The sequence below is a fragment of the Sorex araneus genome, chromosome X (genome assembly GCF_027595985.1).
Source record: "Sorex araneus isolate mSorAra2 chromosome X, mSorAra2.pri, whole genome shotgun sequence".
NCBI lineage: Eukaryota > Metazoa > Chordata > Mammalia > Eulipotyphla > Soricidae > Sorex > Sorex araneus.
In genome coordinates this window covers 52,570,764-52,586,545 of record NC_073313.1, presented here as the reverse complement: position 1 = coordinate 52,586,545, position 15,782 = coordinate 52,570,764, and the positions used below count along the sequence as shown (strand labels likewise).

Below are 15,782 nucleotides of genomic sequence, written 5' to 3'. Positions count from 1 at the left end.
ACAGTAACATGGGAGAAGCTGGGTATAGGCTGCACTTTCTCTCTCTTCAGTAATGTACTTATATCTTCACATAATGAGAATCATTCATGTGTGCAAAGAACACCTCCTAACAAAAGGGAATCCTGCATGGGGTGTAGTGGGTAGCTTTTTTGTTCCCTGCTAGTTCTACAGGTCTAATTTTGCTTCTGAAAATTTCATAAGAGCCCTGCTCATATAGATTACAGTAGATAAGGGACTTGTCTTGTATGTGACAGACCCACACTCAGTCCCTGGTATCACATAGGGGCCCTCAAGCACCACCAGTAGTGATTCTTGAGCATGGAGCTAGAAATAATCCCTGAGCATAGCCAGGTGTGGCCCCAAAACAACAAAGAATAATTTCTATTATATTTTGAAATTATATTTAAAATTTCTGATTTTTCCAGGTAAAGAAGTTCATTTTAGAGCAATAATAAGCATACTAACACTTATTTAGCTATTTTGTGCAGAATAGCTCTTATCTGTACTTATATCTTCAACTTTTCTGAATTCTTGTGCTTTAAATGTGTATCTGTAAACAGTTATATGGTTCATCTGTGATGCATTAAATATGTTGATTTCAACTAGGAACAAAAAGATACAAAACCCTAAACAAAAATCTTGTTCAAAATAATCCAGAAAACAACCCAAGTGCCTGAGAACAGACAACCGGTTAAAGAAACTTTGGTACATCTGCACAATGAAATACTATGCAGCTGTTAGGAGAGATGAAGTCATGAAATTTGCTTATAGGTGGATAGACATGGAAATTATCATGCTATGTGAAATGAGTCAGAAAGAGAGGGACAGATGTAAAAGGACTGCACTCATTTGTTTGAGTATAAAATAACATAATACGAGAACAACACCCAAGGACAGTAGATAGAAGGGTCAGAAAGATTGCTCTATAGTTGGAAGGCTGCCTCATGAGCGGGCAGGGAGAGGACAGCTGGAATAGAGAAGGGATCACTAAGAAAATGATGGTTGGAGGAATCAGTAGGGATGGAAGATGTGTGCCGAAAGTAGATAAAGGACCAAACATGATAACCTCTCAGTATCTGCATTGCAAACCATAATGCCCAAAAGTAGAGAGAGAGTATGGGGAATATTGTCTGCCATGGAGGCAGGGGGAGGGTGGGAAAGGTGGGGGTATACTGGGGATATTGGTGGTGGGGAATGTGCACTGATGGAGAGATGGGTGTTTGATCATTGTGTGATTGTAACTCAGACATGAAAGCTTGTAACTGTATCTCATGGTGAATCAGTAAAATAAAAAAAATTCAGAAATATATAAAGAGGACAATATATCATGATTTATATTGGGCTTATTCTAATAATGTCAAACTAACATATCAATTGAGTAATATTGGATGATCTTGATAGGAAACCAGTCTTTCTTGAAGTTCAGCAAATATTCATTGTATGTACACTTCACAAACAAAAAAGGAAATCTATCTAGAAGATATTTTAGTAAATTATGGCATATATCATTGTTATGTTGGAAGTTTTCCCTTTAGGATAAGGAATATGACAAGGACTTTCTCTATCATAATTTCTATCAACATAATAAAAAGTTACATTGCCGTAAGAACAGGTAATAAAAGACAAATATGACTGATGAGATAGCTCAAAGGAATGAAGCACATGCCTTTCAGTAGAAACACCCAGAATTCAGTCCTCAGCACTGCATATCCCACAAGCACCAAATAGGTTTATCCAGGGTGCCCCCAGAACCACTGGGCCCAAGCACTGTCAAAAGGCAAGGACTATGTACCAGAACTGGATTATATATGTTACCTCTACCTGCCGTGTGACTGGAGCAGCTCAAAGGCCTCAAAACACCATTGGGAAGAGACTTCTCCGCCAAGTGTAAATTTTAAAAACTAAACCAATAAACTTGATCTGGAGAGATAGTACAACAGATCAGGATCTTGCCTTGCAGATAACAACCTGGGATCAATCGTTGACATCCCATATGGTTCCACAAGCACCATCAGAAGTGATCCCTGAGCTCCAAGCCAGAAGTTTGCCCTGAGCATGGTCATGTGTGGCCCCAGAACAAAACAAAACTAACTATCCTTATATGCATATGGTATGATTGTGTTTTTAGAAAATGCAAAACGATATGGAAATAAAATTTTCTAAATAAGGTTACTAAATTTTCCAAACGTAAACACTATATATAAAAATGAATAGAACTTCTAATTAACACCCACTCTAAATAGGACATAAAGAGTCTTTTAAGATACAACTTACAATAGTATCTCAAGTTCCTATGAACAGATTTAATAAAACATCCACGAGTATAGGTAGAACTTTATTGAGAGTATTTAACAGCTCATATTGTCAATATTACAGCATATGTAATATGTCTCTTCTTTTTAATTCATTGACTACTCTTTGTCACCTAAAATACAAACAGATGGAAACATTATTTAGAACCTTCCTTATATGACAATAAAAGTACACAAAGTACATGACATTGCTGTTTTTAGAAGATGAAATTCAGTCTATTAACCCTAATCCTAGTGTATGCTTCTATGATCATTATCAATTTTCAGGTATATGAGCACAGTTTTTTTGAAACACACCATTTTCTGGTGGTTTAAGGAAATAATCTTAGCACAGATCAGATAAATCCTATGAATCTATTTAAATGATAATTATAAGTAGGGAGCAAAAATGGTCAATGAAATTATTTAAAATGAAAACAAAACTTCAAGGACCAAAGCAATTTGTTAGTTAAATGCATTGATTTGAAATAGTTTTCTTATAATTAACCAAAATAGTAGTGTCCTACTTAAAAGTGTTTAACTACAGAGAAGGCAAAAGAATAGTACTGCACTTGTCTGTCTTGTGCAAAGGTATTTCATTGACCTAGTTCAAAATTCATATTGGTATATTTCTAGAAATGTGGTCAACTGTTAAATTTGCACCTATTGTCCCAGTCTATGCAGTCATACAACTACTTTTAGATCTCAGGCATATGGCAGTTTATATGACAAAGATTTCAGGATCACCCAATAGGTTTTCTCCAATTTCTCAGCTTTGCTCACAATTTTAAAAGATGAACAAACAAAACTAGAAATTGAAAATATATGACCTTAAAAAGGGGGGGGGGCGGCTGGAGTGATAGCACAGCGGGTAGGGCATTTGCCTTGCACGCGGCCGACCTGGGTTCAATTCCCAGCATCCCATATGGTCCCCCAGCACCGCCAGGAGTAATTCCTGAGTGTAGAGCCAGGAGTAACCCCTGGGCATTGCTGGGTGTGACCCGAAAAGCAAAAAAAAAAGTATATATGACCTTAAAATATTAACTACTTTTCATAAACAGTTCTGGCAAATTAAGAAAAAAATCACCACCATGTTTTCTAGCTATCCAATTCGTACTGGTGTATATTATATAATTCATGTATTTTTAAAAGTTTTGATTGGTCATAGAGATAGTACAAGGGTGTTTGCCTTATACACAGTCAACCTAGGTTTGATTCCAGGCATCGCATATGGTCCCATAAGCACGACCAGGAATGATCCCTGAGCACAGGGCCAGGAGCAAGCCCTGAGTACTGCCAGGTGTGGTCATTAAAAGGTGAAATGAAAAGAGTACTTAAAGTAACTTTGTGCATGAATGTCATAAACTTTGACACTACTGCAAAAATAAATTAAATTGAAAACTATTGAATAAAAACAAATTTAAGGTATTTGATGTCTTGTTTAGAGATGTAAAGAAATTCTGTTTCAAAGTATCAATATTTTCATGTTCAACTGCATGATGAAATTTTAACTTAATTTCTCCTTGAAAATGTCTCTGAATCAAGCGTCTTTCTATCTGAAGTACCCTTCAAATAATTCTTGTAAGTGCTATTTGTTACTAAAGAATAATAGCAAAGAGCAGCCCCATGACCTGCATACTTGTTGGATACATAGTGCACATTTAGCGCATACTTAGCATACATACTTGCTTCTGCACTTGTCGAAGGCATAAATGGCATCTCCTCTTTCTCATCATCAGGGTCATCCCCACACTCCCCTTTAGTCTCTTCCGGGTCTTCCTCATCTTCCACTTCAGGTTCTTATATAAGTAAAGAGAGTTATTAACATAACAAGTAAATTACAATGCTACTAAAAAAACTCTGTAGGTATTACAATAAATATAATACATAGAATTCAATATTTTAAAGTTTTCTGCTAGAAAAGCAAGAAGTTGTGTATCTCACATAGCACCTCCTTTATGAAGTAAGCTCTTTTTTGTTTTGTTTTGAGTTGTATCCTATGGAACTGGGGGTGGGTACTCAAGAAGCAAGCAGCAAGCATTTCAGGAGACTAAATCCAAAGTTTTCATCTGCAACCAACCCCATCCCTGAAGTTATTTATTGTTCTAAAATTTATTTCAATTGAGCAGGGGAGTTAGTTTTTTCCGGACTCATACAGAGCTACATGGTTAAGTCTAGCATCATCAGGTGTAGGCTGAATATCACCAGAAGTGGCTTAAGACCTTCTGAACACTGCTTGGGATGCCCCCAGCCCAAATAAATAAAATTTTAAGGTTAACTTAGCTAGCATACAGATAGGCTATATATTCTTCTAATATGCACTTATCATTGAGATAAACTCTCATTTACATGACTATCTTTGACAAGATTATGAGCTCAAGGCTTATCATTTTCCTATTTATTCTGTCAGATGGGGTACATTACTTGTCAATATCTAGTATATTACCTGATTAAGCAACAATAAATTAGTAGGATGAGACAAACCTAAATTGAGTTACAGTTACAAAACTGAATAGGATTCCCCCAAAAATGTCACAAAATACAAAAATTATGAGGCACAGCTACAGGCAAGTGGACACCACAAGATGACATTTCTCTGGACTTAGTTACTAAAATACTAAAATACAGAAATCCAAAACTGTGCTGCTGCTAGTGCGGCCTCCTGACCTCATATCTCCTCATTCTCAGCAATGGAAAACAAATTACCAAATGCTTTCTTTTCAGCAGATCGACTTTAAGGGGGAGAAACTCCAAATCAATAATAGTGAATTTTTGTTGAAATATTGAATGTAATCAAAGTAAAGTGAAAGTGAAATTTACCAGTTACACATGTGGGGTGGGGGCTGGGGAGGTGGGGGGAAGGAGGAAGGTATACTGTGATTCTTGGTGGTGGAATATGTGCACTGGTGAAGGGATGGGTGTTTGAGCATTGTATAACTGAGACTTAAACCTGAAAGCTTTGTAACTTTCCACATGGTGATTCAATAAAAGAATTAAAAAAAAAGATGACAACTAAATAAAATGGGTGGTCTTGGAGTAGATCACAGATCCAGAAATTGTACTATACCGCATATTATTAGGCATAATGATTGAATATAAGAAAATGTTCCTCACTCTTCAATTTCCTCTTCTTATATTAATAAAATTTATGAGGCCACCCTTATTTTGAGTGGGTGGGGAATACACTGGCAATTAGACAGTAAAGAGCTAAATTATATGACGACTACATCATGGCTCAAAAGGACAAAAATGCTGAAGAATTTTCCAACTAGCGAAGTAATTCACATTTTTATTTACACTACACTATGGAAACTTAAAAATCCATAACCTAATTTCCGTTTGTTAAAAGTTTAATATGATGATTAAAAATCCAGAAAACACCATTCCAAAAACAAAGTAACTAGTAAAATACAGTTTGTCTCAGTTTCATTTCAGTTCATTTACTAATATATAGAGTGCTTTAAAGGGACTGGATTTTCCAAGCATGCCAAATAATTTAAAGTATGGGATTGGTAAATGTTCAAAGAGGGAAAGACACTTAAGAGAAACAGCAGTTGGCAAAAAACCATACCTTCCCTTTACTAATTTTCTGTCTAATTTCAGGGGTGCCTTATTTATTCTTTTACTAGAATAACATCATAAATAAAATAGAAAAATATTTCTTCATACTCTCTTTTTCACGGAACGACGGCTTGCCTCCCTCCTCAATCTCTTCCTCAGAGTCAGTATCAGGAATCTCAATCAGTGTTTCTTCCATTAGAGGTTTCTTTTCGACTGTTTTCGGGGGGGCCTCAGAGTAGTTATGAATAAAAGTATTAATACTTAGATATCAGGAAACTCAAATAAATAAATATATATACATACATGCATACATACAGGGAGGTAACTAATCACAAATCTGAAGTGGTTTTTCTTAAAATATTTCTAAATACTCTTTTTTTTTTCTTTTTGGGTCACACCTGGCAATGCACAGGGTTTACTCCTGGCTCTTCACTCAGGAATTACTCCTGGCGGTGCTCGGGGGACCATATGGGATGCTGGGAATCGAATCCAGGTCGGCCGTATACAAGGCCCTACCCGCTGTGCTATCACTACAACTCCTCTAATTCTGTTAATAGTAAGTTTTACTATATGAAAAATGCTCTAAGAGGTTATCTTTAAGTATGAACAATGCCAAAAACCATTTTAACTTTTTGTTTACTAATAATCACAACATTAAATTTCTATGGATAATTACTAGATTCTAATAACTCTATATAAAGACAAGACTAAACATAATTATCTTGTTTCATACCTAACTTACTGGATTTGTTTTTCACCCATTTAACCAAGTTCATTAACAAGTGTTTTGATCTTTTTTACCCCAAGTAAAAGTACACTTCTGCCCATGGAAGTTAGATGGTAGATTACCTGTGGAGGAACCAATCTGGTAGATTCCTCATCATCCTCCCGTGGGCTGAGTTTTGTTCTCTTTCTGGCACTCATATTTCTCTCTGAAAGTAAAAAAATGTGAATAAAAAAGAAATATCTATCCATTAGGTCTGCCTTATTCCTAGGCTTAGGGTACCTAAGACTGGCAGCGGAAGCCTGAAAGAGCAAATAATACTAATTTTTCCACCTGCTATATAGATGTAAAGTAAGCTCTTTTACATATATATCTATATTAGGTTAAATTATGCCTTAGCTACACAAATTAACAATAATGATAGTATAAATTTTTTGTTATATTGTAGAATTTTTTTAATTCTAATAGCATTCTATAATAAAAGATACATCATAGTGTTTTTTCTCTTTCTTCCTAATAGATACTTTTAAAGTGTACTTTACCACTAATAACTGATCATTGAAACCAGAAGCCAGTCTATGTGTTAAGGGGAGGGCTACACGACGAACTCTGCATGGCCAACTGTTGATTATTTTTCAAGCCAAGTAAGATTTTAAAGTCTGAAATGAAAGCTGATGGTCAGTTTTTTCAATCACATCAATCCTCATTGGCTGTTGACAAATCCCCTTTGCCAAGGACAATTTGGCAAAAGCATGCTTCACAATACAGGTTAAAAATATTTATAGGACGGGAGGATGCTCAGTGGGGTGAGTACATGCTGTGCATGCAGGAGGCTCAGAGTCCACCCACCCGAGCACAGAGCCAGAAGTAGGCTCCAGCACGGTCAGAGTGAACCAAAACAACAAAAATCACGCTAAAGATCTTTCCTAGGAGCCACAAAGATAGCTGGGCAGTCAGGGACACAGGGAAGGAGGAACCCAGTTCGAGCTCAGACACTGACAGCAGCCCCGGATTTGACCACAGTGACCCCCAATATCCCCATACCAAGCAGCAGTGCATCTCCGAGCCTAGACACTGAACAATACTGACGTGAGTGATTCCAAGGCCTTCTTAGCACTGTTTGTGCAGGGAGCAACCCCCCCACTCCCAAAATAACTCAGAAAACGGCCCTAGACAGAAGTGGGTACTCACATCAGAAGCCCGCACAAAGAAAGGGAGAAGACAGGCATTTGGTGTGCGCAGAAGAAGCCGCAAGCACCCCCATTACCCCACCTCCTCCCTGCTTTTTAAACACCTCAAGTAGCAGCTTCCTCCCATTGTCAGAAAAATGCCCGGAAAGATGGAATTTAGTCAATGACCTTGAAGAAGATTCTACCACTTGGCCACCCATCTCGTTCCTGACCCTCCTTCTGACTCCCCCCCTTCCTCCCTCACACTTAAGCTGCTGGGAAGATCCATCTGGGACCCTACCTTGTGTGTCTCAGCTGGTGAGAAAGAGCAATAGAAGAAAAATCCGAGAGAAGTCAACAGCACAGCTCCGCACTTCACAGTCCAGCACCCGGAACTCTGTGCTCCCGCCCCCACATCAAGTGGCACACAGAGCACCGAGCATGCGTACTGCTCTCGTGTGCTCAATGAAGTCACGGCAGCCCTAGGCCCTACCTTGGGCCCCACCAAAGACCCCACAACCTGTCCTGTTTGTGCCCCCAGTATTCAGATACTTCACTAACACCCACAAGACTTACCCCTTCTTCATCTGACCCTCCCCTCCGAGACCCACTGTCCTCCAAGTCCCAGTCCTGCCACTAGTGCAGGGAGCTTCTGGAGGAGGAAGAGGACCTTCCATTCACTGCAGCCCGAAGACACACCAGAAGGCAACTGTGTCTCCCTTAGGCTCAGTCTTGCACACCCAGTAACACTTACACTTGCTGCAGCAATGCAGAGAGCTGGTCAGCTGATGAAATGGGAAGGAAATAAAATGGAGTCAACCTTCTTGGTGCACTTAAATAGGACTTTGGAGGAGGGAGGTCCACCCCACCAACCAATCCCAAGCCTTCCAAGTGCACGTGGCAACACCAGAATGCAGGCACGGTGACGTGTGTCTCACATGGCCTCTGGCTCCTTCCGTCCCAGTCTAGAGGCTCCCCACTAACCTCCCACAACCCCTCCTCTCCGTTAGAAGGGTGATGCTGCTGGGTCCAGAAGAAACTGGTTCTTCCGTTCTCTTCCACAAACCGGTTAAGGCCTTCCGTGTCTAGGAATCTCCTAGCCCTGTCACATCATCACATTGTCCCTCAATTGTCCTTTCATTATACCAACCCTTGTGACCCTCAAGGGAGGTTTTGCTTTCCCCACAGAGACAGGGATCATTCTGCCTATGAGAGAATTTATAGCCATTTGATGCATGACAGTGATCCCAAAAATGTCAGAGAAAGGGACTGATAAAATTAAATACATAAGCCTGGGTTGTAATATATGTGCAAACATATATTACATTTCTGCTTATTGGATCCCTGGCATCACTCTGGTCCCCCATGCACAGCCAGGGTTCACTCCCAAGCACTGATCCAGGAGTAGCCAAGAAAGGAAAGGAAGGGAAGGCAAGGGAAGGGAAAGGGAAGGCAGGGGGACGGGAGGGAAGGAAAAGGGAGGGGAGGGAAGAGGAAGGGAAAGGAAGGGAAAGGAAAGGAAAGGGAAGGAAAGGAAAGGAAAGGAAAGGAAAGGAAAGGAAAGGAAAGGAAAGGAAAGGAAAGGAAAGGAAAGGAAAGGAAAGGAAAGGAAAGGAAAGGAAAGGAAAGGAAAGGAAAGGAAAGGAAAGGAAAGGAAAGGAAAGGAAAGGAAAGGCAGGAGAAAGGGAGAGAGGGGAGGGAATAGGTGAGGCAGCACAATCCCAAAGAATAAAGGGAGGTAAAAGGAGAGAGAGAGTATGGGGAATATTGTCTGCCATGGTGGCAGGGGGAGGGTGGGAAAGGGGGGTATACCTGGGATATTGGTGGTGGGGAATGTGCACTGGTGGAGGGGTGGGTGTTTGATCATTGTGTGATTGTAACCCAAACATGAAAGCTTGTAACTATCTCACAGTGATTCAATAAAATTAAAAAAAAAAACATAAAAAAAGAAAAAGGAGGCACTACAAAGGTTTTCCAGAACTAACACAACACAGACCCTCTTCTCACATAGTAAGTGCTCTTTTTTTCTAAAGCCAGCACATTCTGGAGTTCCAAACACACACAGTTCTTTATGCACGAGGAGCAGGAGGGGAATGCCACATTCAGGATGCAGGTCTCATACATACTTAGTGCATCTCTAGGCACATCACTATGGCTGAGGCATTCAAGGAAGTGGTGTGATCAGGGATGGGTATAACTGTCTCCTATTTTCATATTCCTGGCCACACACCCACACCAATGTAGTTATATAGAAGATAAGGGACTTTCCCTTGCCTTCCATGTGGGAAAAACATAACTTCTGTTTTTCCAGACACATTAAGCTACCTATAGAGAACTGAACACTTAGCATTAAAAAGATACTCTGGGGGCTGGAGCGTTAGTATAGTGGGTAGGGTGTTTGTCTTGCACGCGGCCGACCTGGGTTCGATTCCCTTCCCAGCATCTCATATGGTCCCCCGAGCACTGCCAGGAGTGATTCCTGAGTGCAGAGCCAGAAGTCAGCCTTGAGCACAGCTGGGTATGACCCAGAAAGCCAAAAAATACACTGTGGTAAAGGTAACATAATTACAAACTTACTTCTCTCTATCCCCCTCCTCCTCTGACTCACTCTGTTCTCAGGCGCTTTCTCCTTATCTTTCACATTCTTTCTCATAGTGAGAAGATACAGTGTCAATTTAGAGACACAAATTAAGGACAAATTTGGCACTGGGTTGAGTGTCACATGCCTTGCATTCATATGTACCCTACTTTTATCCCTGGGACTACATGGCCCTCAGAACACATTTATGTGCAGCCCTGTAGACCCTTGAATCTTGCCTGTGTGTGTGGTCCTGGGGACCCTCACAACCACATCTCTAGGCCTTAGCATTGAACTATCTGCCCCGATGGCCATCTACTGCAAGGAATAGTCCCCAGATTCAGTGAACACTCCTTGGGAGGAAACCCTCAATATTTAAATTCCCTTGCATTTGTGATGCCCTTTGCTTGATGATCCCTGGCATGACATAATAAATAGCTACAAATTTAAATTTTGAAAAAATGAATACAAAGTTTTTCTTTAATTTCACCAGAGAAGAATAACCACCTAGTACCTATTCAGGCACTGCTCCCACAATGGAAGTCATGCATGTTTAAAATAAAGATTTGTGGATTAGTACCTATTTTTTAATCTCTCCAATCAGCATCAAGTGTAGACTCTGATCTCAGTGTCCAGTGTCTCCTCAAAGTTGGCTCTAAAGAAAGTTGGCTCTGAGCAAAGTTAGCCCACGGGCTATGAGGATTTCCTCTTATCTCTTGAATGAACTCTCTGCTGTACAACTATCTCCTTGACCTTGGTTCTTTGTTTATTGTCAGCAGCTCTGTTCTCTGGGTAGGTGCAAATTTCTCCAGGACACTGTAAGTTGGATGGAAGATGGAACCTTCCATGTAAGATCATGGAACCTTAAGTGAAAAGGAAACTGATGGAAACTGATTTTGACCAGTGTCATAACCTTTTTGGTAATCTCATCTCAGAAACCCTTAACGCAGAGGAAACTCACTGACCTAGGACAATTTGGTACTCATAAGTTCTTGTCTGCATCATTGTTATGATTAAGGACAGAATTTTACTGTTTGTTTGAAACCATAAGGCATTTCTAATACTCACAGAATATTTGGTCTCTAAGTAGTCAGCCCCTCTGTCCTGTCCTGTCCTGTCTTTGAAACCCCAGCATATAGTCACCAAATTCTGAGTACACTTATTCCTGACACATGCAGTGCTACTGCTAAGACCCGGCACTGAAGGCATGGTCCTCTTCCCACATGAGGGAAGAGTAAGAAAAGAGTTTATTAACCAAAAGAAATCTCAGCACTATGGATGTGACTCAAGCAGTAGAAAATGTATCATACACATATGAGTCCCTGTGATTAATACCTGACACCACCTGGTCCTTGAACACAATCAGAGATGGCCCCTGCACACCAATGGGTGTGATGCTAAGAACAAAAATACCAAACTAAAGAATAAACTCAAAGAGTATTTTACAGCAAACTGATGAACTAACACTAAGCTTCTTCGTTTTAATCAGGTTCTTATGAAAGATTTAATAAGAATACTCTATTTTCAGATCAAAGATATGATTATTTCAGATATGTTTATTTGTATAGAATAAACAAGTAACATTTAATGCCTCCACAATTGTGGAACACTATATGATCGTGACTTTTTTAAAACTAAAGGTGTACTTATATGTACTTTCTATTGATTATTTGTGCTTATTTTTATACCTTGAAACAGGTATAAATTCTTTCTGTTTTCATATAAGAAAATTATACTAAAGTATTGGGATTTATTTTGATAAATGACAAAGTTGTAAATTCAAATAATTTGTGCTCATATTGAAAACTCCATGATATACTGAAGCAGATAATTTGGAAAGTGGGATCCAGTATTCATTAAAAACCTCACTCAATTTGTATGCTATTGCTGTTTCCATGGATAGATAGATAGATATTGACATTCACCTTAGATTATCATCCATTCAGCAGCAAACATCTTCATTGATCATTTTTGTCCATGTTTGTCACTTGTTTCTTCCATTCTTTGACTTTTAGTAGTTCAATTTAGGTAATATGTTTACAACAGTGCTAAGGTTAATTGTATTGATGTACAGAGTTACTTTAATGCTTTAATGCTTCTTCTGGGGAAAAGTTCTACAAGAAGAAAGAGAGCCTTGGTGGGGGAGGGATACTGGGAACATTGGTGATGGAAAATGTACATTGGTGGAGGGACGGGTATTTGATCACAGTATGACAGAAACTCAAACATGAAATTTTTGTAACTGTAGCTCACAGTGAGTCAATAAAAAAGAGAGAGTCTTGAGAGTACTACAACTTGTCCAATATCAAGATATTCCAAAATTTAAACCTATGTCTTTCTGATTCCACTGCTTTCCTCATTCAGTTACATGATGCTGCCTCATGCATGAATCAGTAGGTTCCTTTGAATTCTACTGCTTAATAAGTTTAGCAACTCCATCATTATCAGCCATAAAAGATGGATTGATAGAAGTGTCACATGTACAGAATGCAGCAGTGGTGGGAAGAATATCAGGAGCTAAGGTGTGGAAGCTGGTAGTAAATGACAGAGGTCACTGTAGCTGAAGTTTCGGGCTGTGGATGGAAGGGGGTTCCTTTACTTTGGTGTCCTTAGAAAAGAATAGATCCAGTAAGTGCATAAGTAGATTGTGAATATAAATATTCTCTGAGGTTGTTTTCCTAAATTACAGCCTTCTAAACATGTAGAAGTGTTCATGTTGCAAAAGAGAGTTCCTGTAAATCTGATGGTAAAGTGTATTTACCAGACACACTGACATATTTTATGCTGATAGCATGCATACACAGACTGGAGAGAGCATAATGGGTAATGTCTTTGTCTTGTATAAAACTCACACGTGTCCAAATTCTGACACTCCATATGGTTCTTGGAGCTCTGCCAGGAGTGATCATTGAGCACTGAGCCAGGAGTAAGCCCTGAGCACATCCAGATGTGGCTCCAAAATGAAACAAAAAAGAATGCATACTTGCCTCCAAATATGAGGAATGAAGCAAACATTTTCATTCTCCTCATTCCTATTCAACAACATAATGGATAACCTAGTCTTGTATAACAAGATATTAGCAAGAATTTCAGGTATTCACAAAAATAATTTTAGGTATTCTAATAGGCAAGGAAGAAATAATAATCACCCAAGTAGTAAACAATACGATGGTTTACACTGAAAATTCAAAAGAATTTACAAAGAAACCAAACTAAACCTCTTACAACTAACAAATATATTTAGCAAGGTAACACATACACAAAATCAACACACAAAAAAGCAAATTAAGAAATGAGGTTAGCAAAGTAAAACATACCCAGAGCCAACAAAAAAAACATTAATTTTCATGCATAAGAAATGCATACTTGGAAAAAAAAAGAAATGTATACTTGGAAACTGATTTTTTCTTGACAATCATTCAAGACATTGACATACCTGAGTCTATGACACACTAAATATATTTAGGACCTTTGTTTTGAAAACTATCACAGCAAATGTAAAATAATGGGGTCAGGAGATAGTACAGCAAGTAAGGTGCTTGTCTTGCATGCAGCTGACCAGGTTTGATCCTCAACATCCCATATGGTCCCCTGAGACTGCCAGGTGTGATCCCTGAGTACAGAGCCAGGAGTAAGCCCTGAGCAATGCTGGGTGTGGCCCAAAGTCCCCCCCCCAAAAAAAGAAAATGTAAATATAAGGAAACCCATAATGTGTTGATGGATTTGGAAGCTCCCCGAATTGGGGGGGCTTCCAAATCCAGCTACCTCCAAACAGATAGATATACACATTAAGCACAATACTGATCAAAATTTATAGCAGGATTTCCCCCTTCCATAGTTGTAAATTTATTAAGGTTCTGTGATTTAACAATACTTTTGTTGGTAGTTTTCCATACACATAATCCCAACACCACCCTCATCGCCACCTTATCCACCTCATTGTATCCCCAAAGACTCCTTACAATATGCATTCCCCATCCAAAAACTTAATTGTGTATATCAGTTTTCCTGCTGTGTTGACTTTGACCTTTTGTTGCTACCTTGCTGTGTGACTTTAGGTCCTACTTATGAGTGAGATCATTCTATATCTATCCCTTTCTTTCTACAGCAGGATTTTTGTAGATATAGACAAAACTGTTCCTAAAGTTTATAAGAAAATTCAAAACAAATGGGAGTATGAATAAGGCATTTTTTAAAATTGAATCACCTTGAGAAACACAATTACAGAGTTGTTCATGATTGGATTTCATCATACAATGTTCCAACATCTGTCCCTTCACCAGTGTACATTTGCTTCCACCAATGTCCCCAGTGCCATGCTCCTGCCATACTCCCAACCAGAAATTTTGAAGAAAAAAGAAATACACCTGTTTTTTGCTTGTAGAGATTTTTTTGTTACCCCTGGCAGTTCTCCACGGACCATGTAGCAGAGATCAAACTAAGCCTCTAATGCAAAGCATGTGCTCACTGGCCCTTAATACCAGCAGGTGTGGCCCCCAAACCAAAAAATTTTAAAATATTTGTCCCTTTTCCCCATTTACTTATTCAGTTACTTTTATATCACTATGGACTCATGGATACTTTGTTTAGGGATTCTATTTAATACAATGGTTTGAAATTTTGTGGCTCAAACTGTTCTAGTTTGGCCCTTGGGACTAGTTTACATGTACTTCTGACATAAAGTCTTCTTTGTGTGGTTCTGTTTTCTACTTTCCCTTACTTTCTGACACTAAAAAATAATACAGGTTCAAGTTTCTCCCTTGAAGCAAACATTTCTCCGGAGTTTCTGGTTACTTTTATAAAGAGATGGTGTTTATAAAGAGAGGTCTGGATGCTAAACAATTTGATGTGAAGTAGCATTCTTCCATAATAGATCAAAGCAAAATCTCCACCAAAAATTGATAAACAATAAATAATCCAGTCTGAGGCCCACTGAACAGGACACAGGAAAGCTCAATATCCTCATAAGAAGAGAAACCCCATCTTGGAGTAGCAAGTGGAAGCCTGGAAGTAAAGGCAAGACTACCATGTAAAACAGGTGGATTGAAACAAATACCAACAGTAGGGGCAAGATTTGTAAGGCACCAAGTCACTGGGAACTTAATCCTGGGAAAAGCAAGTGTTAAGCTAAATATCTTGCAAACTAAGCTGAATACAGCACACTCCAATCCTACAATTCTATTCTTAAAACACCACAAGAGTTTGCAGGAGACAATAGGATACGCAGGTGTCAGAACTGATGGCAGGCTTCATCCTCCCTCCTGGAACCTTGCTAGGAGATGATATTTTTAAAATTAATTAATATGTTTATCCGCAGCGCGACGACGGGGGGAGCCGAGCCGAGCCTGCGACCCACAAAGCCACCGCCACCGCCGCGATGGGGCTGTGAGGCGTCTGCCAGCGCTCGGTCGTCCACCGGCCTGGACAGTCAAGAGGCTGCGCTTGGGCACGCGCCCAGG

At 39.4% G+C, this 15,782-nt stretch overlaps 1 protein-coding gene across 1 annotated transcript; it reads right to left on the bottom strand.

Moving 5' to 3' along the window:
* Positions 1-2,318: 2,318 nt before the first annotated feature.
* Positions 2,319-8,145, bottom strand: LOC129400163 (phosphatidylglycerol--prolipoprotein diacylglyceryl transferase-like). The gene is made up of 5 exons (XM_055123568.1): positions 8,047-8,145; positions 6,702-6,784; positions 5,961-6,081; positions 3,977-4,090; positions 2,319-2,425 (listed from the first exon to the last, which is right to left on the bottom strand). Exons 2-5 carry the CDS (start codon positions 6,774-6,776, stop codon positions 2,412-2,414), a joined length of 324 nt encoding a protein of 107 aa, XP_054979543.1. The 5' UTR covers positions 6,777-6,784; positions 8,047-8,145; the 3' UTR covers positions 2,319-2,411.
* Between the last annotated feature and the right edge of the window lie 7,637 nt (positions 8,146-15,782).